Source organism: Dromiciops gliroides, chromosome 2 (assembly GCF_019393635.1).
Source record: "Dromiciops gliroides isolate mDroGli1 chromosome 2, mDroGli1.pri, whole genome shotgun sequence".
Classification (NCBI taxonomy): Eukaryota; Metazoa; Chordata; class Mammalia; order Microbiotheria; family Microbiotheriidae; genus Dromiciops; species Dromiciops gliroides.
Genome location: NC_057862.1, coordinates 663556744 through 663571467, shown reverse-complemented (window position 1 = coordinate 663571467; position 14724 = coordinate 663556744). Strand labels below are relative to the sequence as shown.

At 41.2% G+C, this 14724-nt stretch overlaps 1 gene segment (V, D, J or C); it reads right to left on the bottom strand.

The window, feature by feature from the left end:
- Positions 1 to 3390: 3390 nt before the first annotated feature.
- LOC122739585 lies at positions 3391 to 8758 on the bottom strand. The segment is given in 2 exon segments: positions 3391 to 3719; positions 8707 to 8758. Coding segments are annotated over 2 exon segments (381 nt in total).
- Between the last annotated feature and the right edge of the window lie 5966 nt (positions 8759 to 14724).

Sequence of the window (14724 nt, the reverse complement as noted above, 5' to 3'; positions counted from 1 at the left end):
TTTGTTATGAGTCTTCTTTCTTTTCTTTCTTTCTTTCTTTAGTGAGGCAATTAGGGTTAAGTGACTTGCCCAGGGTCACACAGCTGGTAAGTGTTAAGTGTCTGAGGCTGGATTTGAACTCAGGTACTCCTGACTCCAGGGCCAGTGCTCTATCCACCATGCCACCTAGCTGCCTTTCTTTCTTTCTTTCTTTCTTTCTTTCTTTCTTTCTTTCTTTCTTTCTTTCTTTCTTTCTTTCTTTCTTTCTTTCTTTCTTTCTTTCTTTCTTTCTTTCTTTCTTTCTTTCTTTCTTTCTTCTTCTTCTTCTTCTTCTTCTTCTTCTTCTTCTTCTTCTTCTTCTTCTTCTTCTTCTTCTTCTCTGCCTCCTCCTCCTCCTCCTCCTTCTCTCTCTCTCTCTCTCTCTCTCTCTCTCTCTCTCTCTCTCTCTCCTTTCTTTCTTTTCTTTCTTTTTAGATGAAGGTGGGGGAGGATATGGATAGGGTAGCCAAAAAAAGAAGAAAAAGAAAAAAGAAAGGAAAAATGTCCATAAAAGTCTTTTTTAAAAAAATGAGTCAGAAGAAAGGCCAGAAAGAATCACAATCAAGCAGGATGACTCTGAGAGGCACATCTTGAATTTATTCTGTGTTTTGAAAAGAAAAGCCAGCCAGTCATAAAAGAAACCTCAATTTTTTACTTTTTTTCTGTTCTACTCTGTAGATGAATGAATATGGGTTTTTTTATTTGATGTTGATTAAGTTCACAATTTAAAAGAAGAAAAGGAAAAAAGAAGGGCCTGAATCCTGAGTCTGCTATTTATACCTTTATGATCTTGGGCCATTTACTTCCCTCATCTGTAAAATTAGGGGTAGGATGAGGAGACCACAAAGACCCCTTTCTAGCTCCCAAATCCCTAAGAAAGTCCCCAGGCCATTTGGAGGGGTTTTATTCCTTGAAACATTATCTTCCCCCCCCAAACCTTCCTCCCCACACCCTTCTAAACTTCCCAATGACAACAATTCTTGAAGGCGTCACCATCTTCCCAGTCACCCAGGCTTTAAACCTAGGTGTCGTCCTCCACTCTCCACTCTGTTAGCCCCCGTATCTAATATGTTGCCAAATCCTGTCAATTTTATCTTGGTCACCTCTCTTGTATTTGCCTCCTTCCCTCCTCGGACACTGACATCATTGTGGTGCCAGTCCTCATCACCTCCCAGCTGAACTATTGCAATAACCTGCTGATTGGTCTCCCTGCCTCATGTCTCTCTCTACCCATTCCACTGGATCCTCCCCTCGAGTATCAAGTTAATCTTCCTAAGGAGCAGATCTGACCGTGTCACAGACCCTTTCCTGGTCAATCAACTCCCTCTCACTTCCAGGATCAAATACAAAACTCTTGGTTTGCCATTCAAAGTCCTTTGCAGTGTGGATCCCTCCTACCTTTCCTTTTTTCTTACACCTCACTGCCCTCTGGGTGGTCTTTGCTTACTCCAGTGGCACTGGCCTCTTGGCTGTTCCTTCTCTCTCTCTCTTTTTCGGTGGGGCAATTGGGGTTAAATGACTTGCCCAGGGTCACACAGCTAGTGTCAAGTGTCTGAGGCTGGATTTGAACTCAGGTCCTCCTGATTCCAGGGCTGGTGCTCTATCCACTGAGCCACCTAGCTGCCCCCTTGGCTGTTCCTTAAACAAGACACTATCCCTAGATTCTAGATGTTTCTCCAGGCTGTCCCCTTTTCCTGGAATACTTTTCCACCTCCTCTCTGCCATCTGGCTTCCTGACCTTCCTTCAAGTGCCTGCTATAATTGAATCTTCTATGAGAAGCCTTTCCTGGGGGCAGCTAGGTGACGCAGTGGATAGAGCACCAGCCCTGGAGTCAGGAGGACCTGAGTTCAAATCCAGCCTCAGACACTTAACACTTACTAGCTGTGTGACCCTGGGCAAGTCACTTAACCCCAATTGCCTCATGAAAAAAAAAAAGAGAGAAGCCTTTCCTAATGCCTCTTAATGCTAGTGCCTTCCTTCTGTTCATTATTTCCAATTTATCTTGTATATAACTTGTCTGTACATGGCTGCTTTCATGTTGTCTCCCCCATTAGATTGTAAGTTCCTTGAGGACAGGTGCTTTTCCTTTTCCTTGTAGTCTGAGAATTTAGCACAGTGCCTGGCATATGTTAGGTGCTTAATCAATGATTATTGACTAAAGGTGGTTGGAAGAACAAACATGAGGAATTCACAAATTTATGTTTTAAAAGCATTTCCCTAATAGCTCTCTTTGGTCTTCATTGCAATTTAAGGAGTCTGATTGCATTTGCCTTGGCCCTTTACTTGTGTTAGCCTGGGTCAAACTCCCTACTTCTTTTTTTATTTCTGGATGGGGAGCTGCTAAGATTATTCTTCCCTTCAGTAAGCGAGTTCTGTCAATATCTCTATTAGATGGAGATGCTTTTGGGGTAGGACAGTGGGTACCAATGTTAGAGGTTCAAATGAAATTACATCTCAGAACAGATTCCAGATTTCAAATCACAATCACGGCTTTAGAACTGAAGGGACCCTAGTTCTAGTTCAACTCCCTCTTTTTACAGATGAGGAAACTGAGGATCAAAGAGTTTAAGTGACTTGCCTTGGGTCATACATCTGATGTGGGACCTGAACTCAGCTCTTCTTGTCTCCAGGCCAAGGCCCTATCCATTATGCTACACTGCCTCTAAGGGTGGCCCTTGTTTCTATTGGAAGGCCCTTCCCCTACACTTGATCCTTTTGAAGGGAGGTTTCAGGAATTTCCTCTGAAGATGTTGTATAATATCCCCAGACCCTCCCACACCCTTGTTACTCTTGGGACTAGAAGAATCATCAGCGCTATGCAGACATTCTGACCAGCTCCTGGAAAAGACAAAGGAGTGGGCAGTGATGGCTAAGGGTAGACAATTTCTTCTGAGACCCTTCAGGCAACACTGGCCAGTCATGAGGTTTATGGAGCCCTCCATTAACTCCAATCAGTTGCTTTGTGGTGTGCTTTAATAAATGAAGGTGGGTTCTAGTGTATGTGTGTTGGGTGGGTGGGTGGGGGGAGGTCTCTATGTTCTAAGGGAAATGGAGAAACTTGAAAAAAACGTTTAAAATCTAAATCAAGGGGAGAAAGACAAACAACACAGGGATCTTTTCATTGACTTTATTTGTTTTTTTTTCTTTCAAATATAGACATGATTAAAGCAGGAAAGGATGAAGACAAGAATGGGTAAGGCCATGGGTGGGTGGATCTTTGGTGAGACCATAGGCCTCTGAGCAGGAGAATGGCCTTTTGTCATTGGGCAGAGAGAGGGGACATTGAAATAGGAGAGCAAGAAGAAAGGCTGGGGTTGGGGGTTGGGGTGGGGGTAGGGGAGGTTCCCTTGGGGGGAGCCCTATTGTCCCCCTCACGCAGAACACTGGCTTCTCTGGAAGGACTTCACTAGGGCACCGGACAGGCTTTCATGACTGATCTCGCAGCTATACTTGTCATGAGCTTTGTACTCAGTCTCGGTGAGGATCAGGGTGCTACTGAGGCTGTATGTATTGTCCTTGCTGTCCTGTTCTGTGAAGCTGTTGAGGACCCCCGTGCTCTTGACCACGTCATCAATCTTCCACTGGACTGTGGCTTTTTTGGGGTAGAAGTTGTTCATGAGGCATACCACTGAGGCTGAGCCTGTTCTCAACTGCTCTTCAGATGGCTGGAAGATGAAGGCAGATGGCTGAGCCACACTCCCTGCAGTGGAAAAGAAAACAAACCCCCAAAAGGGTGACTTTAATAATAGGAACATGGACTTGTCCTGTTATAAACAACATAGAACATAGATAAAGGACATCAGACTCCATACACAAGGAGGATCAAGTGCATTCCAGAAAGCTGTCCAGATGTGGCCAGTTCATCACCTTTGTGATCCTGACATCATTCCTGCTTCTGTCAATGACCCGTGTGTTTCTCAAGGCTAGAGCATGCCCACTCCATCAGTACCTCCCCTCCCCCTTTCATTCCTCTAGACGACTTGGGATCTATTTAACAAAGACATCCACGAACATGCTAATGCACGCTCTCCCAGTGATATCTCCCCCCCTTCTTTTCCTTCCCCCTGAAGCACCAGATTCTGGTTTCCTGTGAACCAAGCAGAGAGACACAGCTGCCCTTCATGCAGCCCAGAAAGCAAGGCAGGAAAGATGGCCAGTGGCTTAAGATGGCCCCGGGGCGATGGGCTCAAGGTCCTTGTCCATTTCCATTCTTCTCTGTCTTCTTGGTACTGAATCGGAGACCATAGCTTTAGAGTGTAAAGGAACCTCAAAGATCACCTAGCTTCTCCCCTCTCTCATTTTACAGATGAGGAAACTGAGGTGAAACGTGCTTGCCCAAGGTCACAGGAGTAATGTCAGAGGCAGGATTCAAAGGCAGCTCCCCTGATACCAGACAGCCTATTTCCTTAACATGACATTTCAATGGACTCCAAGTTTGGAGCCAGGGTGCCACTTTCTGTTCCCCTCCCCCTCATGTCCTTAGTTTGGGGGTGACCAGATGCCACCTCTTTTGGAAGTCTCTTTTCTAAATTCAAAAGCCCATCTCCTCTCCTCTGCTCCTCTTGGACCACACCATAGAAGTTTCATGAAGTGAGTCCTGCACTTGCTCTGTTGGGGTGGAACCACAGTCAGGGGGGGATTTTCAGCCAGGCTGGCCATAAGGCTGTCTGTGACTTGGGGCCAACGGTTATCTGATCACCTGTCCTAATGGAAACTAGCCTAAGCAGCTCTGATTCTTGGCAGCTGTCAGATGGTAACACGAACCCCCCCTCCCCCACCCCAGTTAATTCAAACTACTGACTTGGAAGCCCACAGGCCAGCAGAGAACTTCTCCTATGGCAAGTCCCCCCGGCCCTTAGTCTTTTTTTTTTTCTTAAAAATGGTTCATAAAGAAGCAATCGGGCAGCATCAGAAAATAAACACCAAGTGTTCGTTTCTGGGAAAGTCCCACATAGAAATTTTCAGGGTTTTCCCAGCTTGAACAACTTGGGTTCAGACTAAGAAATAACTTGAATGATTCTTTCTTAATACTAAGTCACTTTACAGTGCCTTGATTGTTTAATACTATAGCCCTTTTCAGTCTTTGGTACTCAGATAGCTAGGGAATTGTGAATTTAGATGTAAACCATTGCAATATTCAGAAACAAGGCAAGCTTAATTCTAATTGACTTATAAGTATAGGATGTGGGGTTGAAAGAGGCCTCAGGGGCTATGGAGTCTAGCCCTCATCTTGTTTTACAGATGGGGAAACTGAGGCACGAGGCAGCTAAGTGAGACTCACAGTTTGAACACAATTTGACTTTAGATTCAGTGCCCTTTCTACTGCTGGTATTTTCCCCACTAACTTGTGGGTTTTCAGCCACAAGCAAAGCTAAATTCACGCAAAGAAAAATAACTTCGATTTTTAAAAGCAACCCCAAAAAGCTCTTCATTTTTAAAACAAATTACATATGCTTCTTTTTCACTTTATCAAATAGAGTTTGAAGCAGTATGTCCTTGATCAGACTCAGAAGCAAGAGGAAGTATTGGAAAGGTTACTGGTTCAGGAGTCTGGAGGTCACAGTTTTAGACCTGGCTGTGTCACTGTGTGACCTCAAGCAGACCACTGCACCCCTTTAACCCTCAGTTTCTTTATCTGTAAAATGAGGATGGGTGTGGGTTTGTCCTAGCTGATCTAAGGTCCCTTCTAGTTCTAACCCTGTAGAATCCTTTAATGATCTAAAAGATTTTATACTTATTTTTATCAAACTTCAGAAATGACTTAGAAGCACATATTTCTTATTTGGCATTAAACAGGTTAAAAAGTTGACATAGGACAGACATCCTCAAAATGTTTTCTCAGTTTTTAAATGGATTTTTTAAAAGATGCATAAAACCCCAAGATTTCTGGGAGAAACAAAAAAGACTTTGCGGTTCATTGTAGGTTAGAATAGTCAATGAAACGCTTCTAGAAAATTGTCTCTCTTTAAATTTGTCAGAGAAAAATCATCAATATATTCTAGACACTCCAGTGAAATGGATAGATGTCTATCTAGATGAAAAATTATATATTATATTTCCTTGTATTAGAATTAGAAATATTTTATTTTAACCATCATATTATATATAGATTATATAGTATATATAATATTATATATGTATATAGATACCAAATACTGTGTATGTATACACACACATACACACATATATACGTAATTTCTAAAGCTGAAAGCCCATTAGTACTACATCATCTCACTAAATTTATTGATTTCATTATACTTAATTCTATCACATTCACTAATTTTTTGAGTGGAAGTATGAAAGCACAATTATTCATCTTCCATGACTAAAGGAAAGCATTTATGACAGTTATTTAAATTCAATAAAAATTAATCAGCCAATTAACTTTCATTATTCTGATATACTCAAGGAGTATGGCACCTGATTTCACCAATACTTTACTCTTTTACTACATTTTATAAATTTTAAATTTTTTTTCTATTAAGAGAGGTATCTTTAAACTCTTCTGTTTGCTTCCTTTTGCTTAATTCTTACAATTTCTAGGAAAGGAAGGTGTAATATTGAGCAAGTTTACCCATAAATTCTAAAACATTTCACTTTTCCACAAATTTTATGCATTTTGACCTATTTTATATCTATTTTCTATTTTTCCTCCCTAAGTAGCACACATCAGAAATAGATTGTGCAAAAACTAAAAAAATCCACTTCTGTGGATCTTATTAGCGGGCACCAGTCGCTAAGTGAAGGCAATGACTACTAAAACCGTGTCCACAGTGCAGATCAGCCATCTCAGACCGCTTAGGCCACGTCATCTGTGCCACAGTTAAGCACTTATATTTCTTACTATATATTGCCAATTGTAAAAAAATTGAGAACACGATATTTTAAACATATGTGCCTTTTATAAAAGTCTATAGACATTTTGAAAGAACTTCTAATCATTTCCCTTCCCTTCTTTTAAAAATTCTTAAAGATTAGCTTTCTCTGGACAAATCTTCCCAACCTGAGAATTTAAAAACTTTAATCTAATGAAATATATGGGTATTTTTTTTAAGAAAAAAAACCCAGCTGATCCCCCAATATCCATTTTTAATACATTTCTTACTTTATGATAACTCATCCCTGGTTTTCTCTAATGGCCTATTATTAATGATTTGGCTACAGACCCCATATTTAGCTATCTTACTATACTTGGGTTTAAGTAAATACTTTTTTCTAACTCCCCACTGATGGCTATTATATAATTTAGAGCTTTTACAACTAAACTGCAAATTAATACTCAGACAGTGGAAAAAAGAAAGAAAAGCCAGAAAGAGAAAAATACATTTTGTACATCTCAATGAATAATATCGATGATTATATTTAGTTTTATAAAAAAAAAACCAAACACTTACATTTCTTCTCCCGTTTGGTCCCTTTTCTGAAAGTAACCATCAGTAGTTATCTACAACCCTCCTCTTCTAGAAAACTTCTTTTCATTGAAGAGTTGACTGGACTCCACTGGCTAATTTCAAGACAATCTAGCCTTTTTACCCCCCAACCCATGAAATCCAGCTTTTGAGGTGGAGATGAGCTGGTTTTCTGTGACTGATAAATTGATGATTTTTTGGCACTCTTCACCACAAATCATAAGCATACATCCCAAAAAGATGGATAAAAATAATTTAGACCCCAAATCTCCAAAAAAAGTTGAGTAAAATGTACTTACGTTTGATTTCCAGCTTGGTCCCTCCACCAAACGTGAGCCACAGTGTTGGCTTGTTAACTTCCCCCTCAACAAAAACTTCCCTCTATCACTAATTCTCTTTGAGCTGGCTAATTCCAAGGAAACTTTACTATCTACATACTGGTTCTTGTGCCCAGATCCTGGCAATTTTTTGTAGTGGGGGAGACAAATTGCTTTTTGATCACTTACTGGAAGATAAGAGTGACAATTCTTTTCAGAAATGATATACATACCCTCATGCCTCAAGGACCAAATTCAGGGATTAGAACACAAGCAGCAATGAGGATTTTCTCTTCTCAATTGCTACCCTTTCTTTTTTCTCTTTTTCCTTTTTTCCCTACCCTTTCAATAAAGAACTTTCTAGTTGAGGACAGAAGCCAAAAGGCTGTGCCTAGAGTTAAAATGCACACACATACAGTTGAACCCTCTGGGCTGGCTAACTTAGAAAAAAAATAAGTCATTTCTCTCCCAAATTGTTTTCCTTTGAAGCAGGAGAATATTGTGCCTCTTACTGACCTTACTGAGCAATTCTGTTCCACCTCAAACAATAGGAACACATATCCAAAAAATGGTAAGAAGAGCATAAAGTTTTTGTGAAGAATTAGGTAAGAAAAAAGGCATTTAGGTTTTATCTCCAGCTTGGTCTACAAAAACCTTCCCTGAGAGTGGTAGCAAGCCCGGAGTCCCGTTGCTGACCAAATTCCGTTTAGATGGAGAAATTTAACCATTTGGCTACCAGTTAACCTTTACCTGTTGTCCTCTATGCCACTGGGTCTAGGAATAATTTTTGTCATCTATCCTAACACCCAAACCCACAAACACACAAAAAGGAAAAAAAATACATCAACTAGACAAAAACAGTAATAAAAGCAATGGAAAGAAGCACTTACGTTTGATCTCCAGCTTGGTCCCAGCTCCGAAAGAGTATACACAGTGTTTCATCTTAATGCCCTGCCTGTACCAAAACCCAGCTTCTCTTTCTCATCTACCTTCTGGTTCCACACAGAGTCCATCATTGCACCTGGAGTACATTTCTGAGCCCCCTTCCCAAGACATTCCTCTTATTTTGTGACCCTGACTCTGAATTAAAGACAATTTGTCTTTAATTTGATTGATTGACTTCCCCATCCCTTCATTTTTGGTTGCATGACATAGGATAGTAAAGCTCAAAACTTCAGACTAAGAAGACTTTGTAGCTTTCACACAGACTCACAAAGAACAGGCATCCAAAGGAAAACAGGGATTTTACTCACGTTTGATTTCCAGCTTGGTCCCAGGGCCGAACGTCCACCACAGTGATAGATCTCTGTTGCCTCTCTGTACAAAAACCCTCCCGGCAGAAGGGGAACAGAGCCCAAAGCCATCTGCTGAGACTTGCAGCCTTTTTCAAACAGGTGTGGGTCCCCTAAGCCTTCAGGCTCTTAGGCTATTGTGTGAATATATTCATATAAAGGAAGACCTAAAATGCCAAAGGCCTGGGACATCCCAGGAATATTGTCTCCCCCGCTACCCATTACCCCCCAAATCAACAGAGAATTTTTTTTTTAATAGTAGACTCCATTCAGCGCAATTGTATAACATTTACCCATGGATTAGACCCCTGAAATTCAGAAAAAACTGCAGAAGACAGTTCCATTTGAAAGCATTTATTATATCATTTAAAATTATTTCTTTATTCCATTTGAATTCCGTAACCATGAAAAAAGCAAACATTCAAATTCACAGACAAAAGCTTAAGGATGAGGACACATGAACATATAAATACCATTATTTAAAGTTTAATAAAAATGCTAATAACTTTTTTGGGGGGGCGGGGGGAGGCAATTGGGGTTAAGTGACTTGCCCAGGGTCACACAGCTAGTAAGTGTCAAGGGTCTGAGGCCGGATTTGAACTCAGGTTCTCCTGAATCCAGGGCCGGTGCTCTATCCACTGCACCACCGAGCTGCCCCTAATAATAACTTTAAATAACAAAAATGTTCCCTTCCTCCAAAGTCTCCTCATGAGCTTCTTTCTTTGCATTTTTGATTTTATAAATCATGTTTGTCATGTCAGCATGATCATTTATTTTATTGTATAGTTGTAGCCAGTATGTATACATTTTTTCCCCTGGTTCTATTTTCTCTCTGCATTATTTCTCATATGACTTACCATATTTCTTTGTATTTTTCATTTGTATAATTTCATTGGTGCAGCAGTGTGCCAAGACTTTCCTATACTAAATTTACTTAGCCATTTCCCAATCGTCAGATGCGGAGGCTATTTATAATTTTTTACTGTTATGGTTATTAGGACTTTTTTCTTTTAATAGGTAGTTCATTTCTTTTTAAAATTTTTATTACTACTTTTTAATAATTAATTTTTTTAGGTAGTTCATTTCTCTCCCTCCTCCCATACCTCTAGGAGTATGATATTCCTGGCCTGTGATATCCCAGGAATATTGTCCCCCTTCCACCTTCTTCAGCAAATTTCCATCTCTTCCATATTACCTCATTTTCTCACCCATTTTTCCAAAATCAATAAAAAATATTTTTGTGAATAGAAGACCTCATTCAGGGGGAAGAGGATAAGGAGGGAAGGGTAAATGAAGGGAGGATAGAGTGGGGGAAGGGGTTGTCAATAGCAAAACACTTTTGAGGAGGAATAGGGCAAAATAAGATAGAAAATAGAGTAAATATCATTGCAAGGGAATAGGATGGAGGGAAATAGTTATGATAATTGACTACAATGTTAAAATGTATGGTACCTACTCTGTTGGGCTATTGTGAAGAAAATTCTTTGTCAAGTTTATCTGTATTCTCTCATAACCTAGCTAATGTAGAGTTGTTTTCCATGACTACTCATGTATAATTTATATTAAATTGTTTGAGTTCTTGGGTTGGGGGTGGGAAGGGAGGGAGGAAGAGAAGTTGGAACACAAAATTTTTTTAAAAATTGATGGCAAAATTTGCTTTTACATGTAATTTGGAAAATAAAATTTAAAATAAAAAAAAGAAGATCTCATTCGGTGCAGTTGTATGACTTTTTTTGTTTTTTTAGTGAGGCAATTGGGGTTAAGTGACTTGCCCAGGGTCACACAGCTAGTAAGTGCTAAGTGTCTGAGGCCGGATTTGAACTCAGGTACTACTGAATCCAGGGCCGGTGCTCTATCCACTGCGCCATCTAGCTGCCCCAGTTGTATGACTCTTTAACCTCTACCCATGGCCCAGACTTTGCTGAAATCCAATAAAAATAAAAAAGGTTTTGTAGCTCTCGGGTCATATTGCTTTCCAAGAAGACTGTACCAATTCCCATTTCCACCAGCAGTGCCCAATCTCAGAGTTGTTTTAATTTGCATTTCCCTCAGTATTAGAAAGTTTGAACAATTGTGTAGGATGTTTTTCAGGATGGCAGACTGAACTACGACTTCATCTTAAAGCGTCTGTCTACCAGACAGACAAATTTCACTAAAATCAGTCAAATTCCTTGAAAGTTTTCTTGGAGTAAACGGACCAACAAACCTGACTTATTGTGGTTTCAAAGAGTTTTTACATGCATCACTTCATCTGAGCCATGGGCCACCCCCATCGGTGAGATAGTACAAATATTATTCAGTCTATTTTACAAATGAGTGAATTGAGACTGAGAGGCCAAAGACTTGCCCAAAGTCACAAAACTTGATAGTGATAAGGGCTTCCAAGTCCAGTATAACCTTCACCACCCATGTTGCTTCTTATGAGCTGAGGCATCTCTGGGGTTGTTAGCATGAGCCAAGAAGGATCATTGACTAGGTGGTTCCCCTGTGCCACAGGAATTGACCTGTCTTAGCAGAAGCATGTCAATGGGACTCCTTCAAAGGGTGGTTGTGTAAATGCACAAATGTCCATCTCTGTTTGGCCTTCAAAGCCTTTCCCAACCTGGTCCCTTCCTACCTTTCCAGCCTTCTCGCACCTTCCTCCTTTCCATATCCTCTGTGACCCAGTAACACCAGGCTCCTTGGCCATCCAACATGACATTCCGTCTCCTGACTCTAGGCATTTTCTTTGGCCATCCTGCATGCTTAGAACTCTCCCCCTCCTCATCTCCCCCTCTTGGCTTCCCCAGCTTCATTCAGGCCTAGCTAAAATCCCACCTTCTACAAGAAACCTTTGCTGATTCTCCTTAATGCTAATTCCTTTTTTCCACTGTTGATTATCTTCAACCTAATCCATGTTTGTATGTAGCTGTCTCCTTCATTAGATTGTGAGCTTCTTGAAGGCAGGAATCATTTTCTATCTTTGCATCCCTAGGGCTTAGCACAGTGTCTAGCACATGGTAGTGCTTGATAAATGTTTATTGATTCAAGGCAGCTGGTGGTTCAGTGGATGGAGCACTGGACTTAGAATCAGGAAGACTTGAGTTCAAATCCAGACTCAGACACTTCTTAGTTTGTGTGACTTGAGCAAGTCACTTAACCTCTGATTGCCTGACAAAATGGATCTACTGGGTCCACTGGAGAAGGAAATGGCAAACCACTCTAGTAGCTTTGTCAAGAAAACCCCAAATGGGGTCATGAAGGGTTGTACCTGATTGAAAAATGACTGAATAACAATTTGTTGACCTGTACCTTTCTCCAGGTAAGGAAAAGAAGGATGTCCTTACTACTGAAGCCCTCCAGGACTTTGCTTATTGACTTAGCATCATGAGAATTTGCCCAAGTTTCTTACGTTGTTAGGTAGCATAAAAGTATTTCTTGTTTGGGTTGTCCCGTCATGTAAATAACAATACTTTTAATCAGCAGTATCCAACCTATGGGTCACCAGTGCCTGGTAGGTGCTTAACAAGTGCTTTTTAGCTTGTTGATTCTAGCCCTTTTTGTAATCACCTATTTGGGGGGTGTGGGGCAATGAGGGTTAAGTGACTTGCCCAGGGTCACACAGCTAATAAGTGTTAAGTGTCTCAGGCTGGATTTGAACTCAGATCCTCCTGAATCCAGGGCCAGTGCTCTATTCACTGTGCCACTTAGCTGCCCCCATAATCACCTATTTTTAATACTTCTTCCATCAGCCTTGTCCATCTGGTTTTTCCCCATTTTATATCCTGTTATGATTTATGTGAAAAATTAGTGATGTCTATGTTGGTGGAAGGAATTCCCATACCTGGAGGGATGGGAATTTCTTCCACCAACACAGATAGCAACTCATCTATGACTCAGTAGGAAAATCCTAGGGAGTTACCTGAGGCTTAGGTTAAGTAGCCTACCAAGGGTCACACAAGTAGTTAGTCTGAGGCCAGGGTTTGAACCTAGGTTGTCTTCGTCCAAAGCCCAGCACTCCCTGCTGCCTCTTCTTCATGGCTTGCTGGAGAATCAAGCAAATAAATAAGCAATAGACGGTTATTAAACATCCACTGTGTGCCTGGCATTGTGCTAAGTGGTGGGGATACAAAAAGTAAAGAAAAATGTGTCCTCATGTCATTTCAGTTTCCCAGTAGCCATACCGTGCTTTTCTCTCCCAGATTTGGTTTGTAAGAGGGTCCTCTGCCACTACCCTCTTTTTTTTTTTTCAGTGCAGTGAGGGTTAAGTGACTTGCCCAGGGTCACACAGCTAGTAAGTGTCAAGTGTCTGAGGCTGGATTTGAACTCAGGTCCTCCTGAATCCAGGGCTAGTGCTTTATCCACCGTGCCACCTACCTGCCCCGTACCCTCTTTTGCTTGTGCATGATTGCACTCTCCAGCTCCCTATGACTAGAAAGTCAGGTCCATTTGGTCAGATCAAAAAAGTATATACAAAGTCCTTGCTTTGTTTATCCAAACCAACCCCATACTGTCTTTAGACCCCAGATAAAGTGGCTTCTTCCTATACAAGTCCTTGAACACTGCTTTTCTCATAGGGAATTGTAATATTCCCTCTCTAGTCCACCCCCCAAAGCAGAGGAAGGAAAAATTAGGTTGTTTCACAGACAATATGACTGCCAGGTAGCAAAGGAGGTCCCCTTTAAATGGAAAATTATTGGGAAATGCCTGCTTTCTTTGGCAGCTCTTCATGTTGATGTAATTCACCTATCCATGCACACGAAAGCAGAACAAGAATAATCATTGACATTTATTTTTGCGATTTACAGTTTGCAGAGTTCCTTGGGCAGTGTATCTTTGGGGCTCCTAACAATACTCGGGAGACAGACACTGTCAGTATTTATTATCCCCATTTTACATGTGAGGAAACTGAAGCTCAGAGAATTTGTGACTTGCTCAGGGTCACACAGAGAGTAGGTGTCAAAGGCAAGATTTGAACCCAGATCTTCTCCAATGCTTCCCTAGTCCATAGCATGCTGTTATGAAGAAATGTCTCAATGTTAACAACTCTATGTAACACGCTGGTCTGTAATAATTCTGCAAAGCAGCATGGAACCCAAATTCGGCTTTCCAAAATTCAGGATGAAACATTGTGTCACATGGTTTGTAAAAGCATTCTGAGCGGTTTTAAATATTTTTACTTTAAGTCTATAAATAAAATACAGAAAGAAAACAGAGGAGAAGCATAGTTGAAAAGGTTGGAAACCACCATTATGAAGCCATGCCAGAGAGAACTCGACTCCTTACCTTTCCATACTGGGTTTACTGCTTCTTGGGATTGTGGGTCTCTCATCCTCCATCCTGATGTATGTAGTTCCAGGGGCCGATTCTTTTTCCTTGGCCTCTCCCTTCCCTGAGTGTCCAACCATCCTTCCTGGCTGCTTCATTTTACCATCCAAGCTCCTGAGTCCCAGATCAATGGGTGAGTGGTCCAGAGTTCCCCAGTGCAGAGGAGACAGTGATAGATGGTGAAATCCGGGCACTGGAAGTCAGTTGCAACTCCCCCTTGTCTTTGGAGAGTTCTTAATCGGGGGAGGACTTCAAGAAAGAGATTTGCCATCCTTGTCATCCAGGGTAGCTTTGTCATCCTTGTCACTTCCTGGGTGTTTGTGTCCCTTTCCTCGCTCCAGTCTTGATGGTCCACCTTGGTGGCTAGAAAACTGGTACCT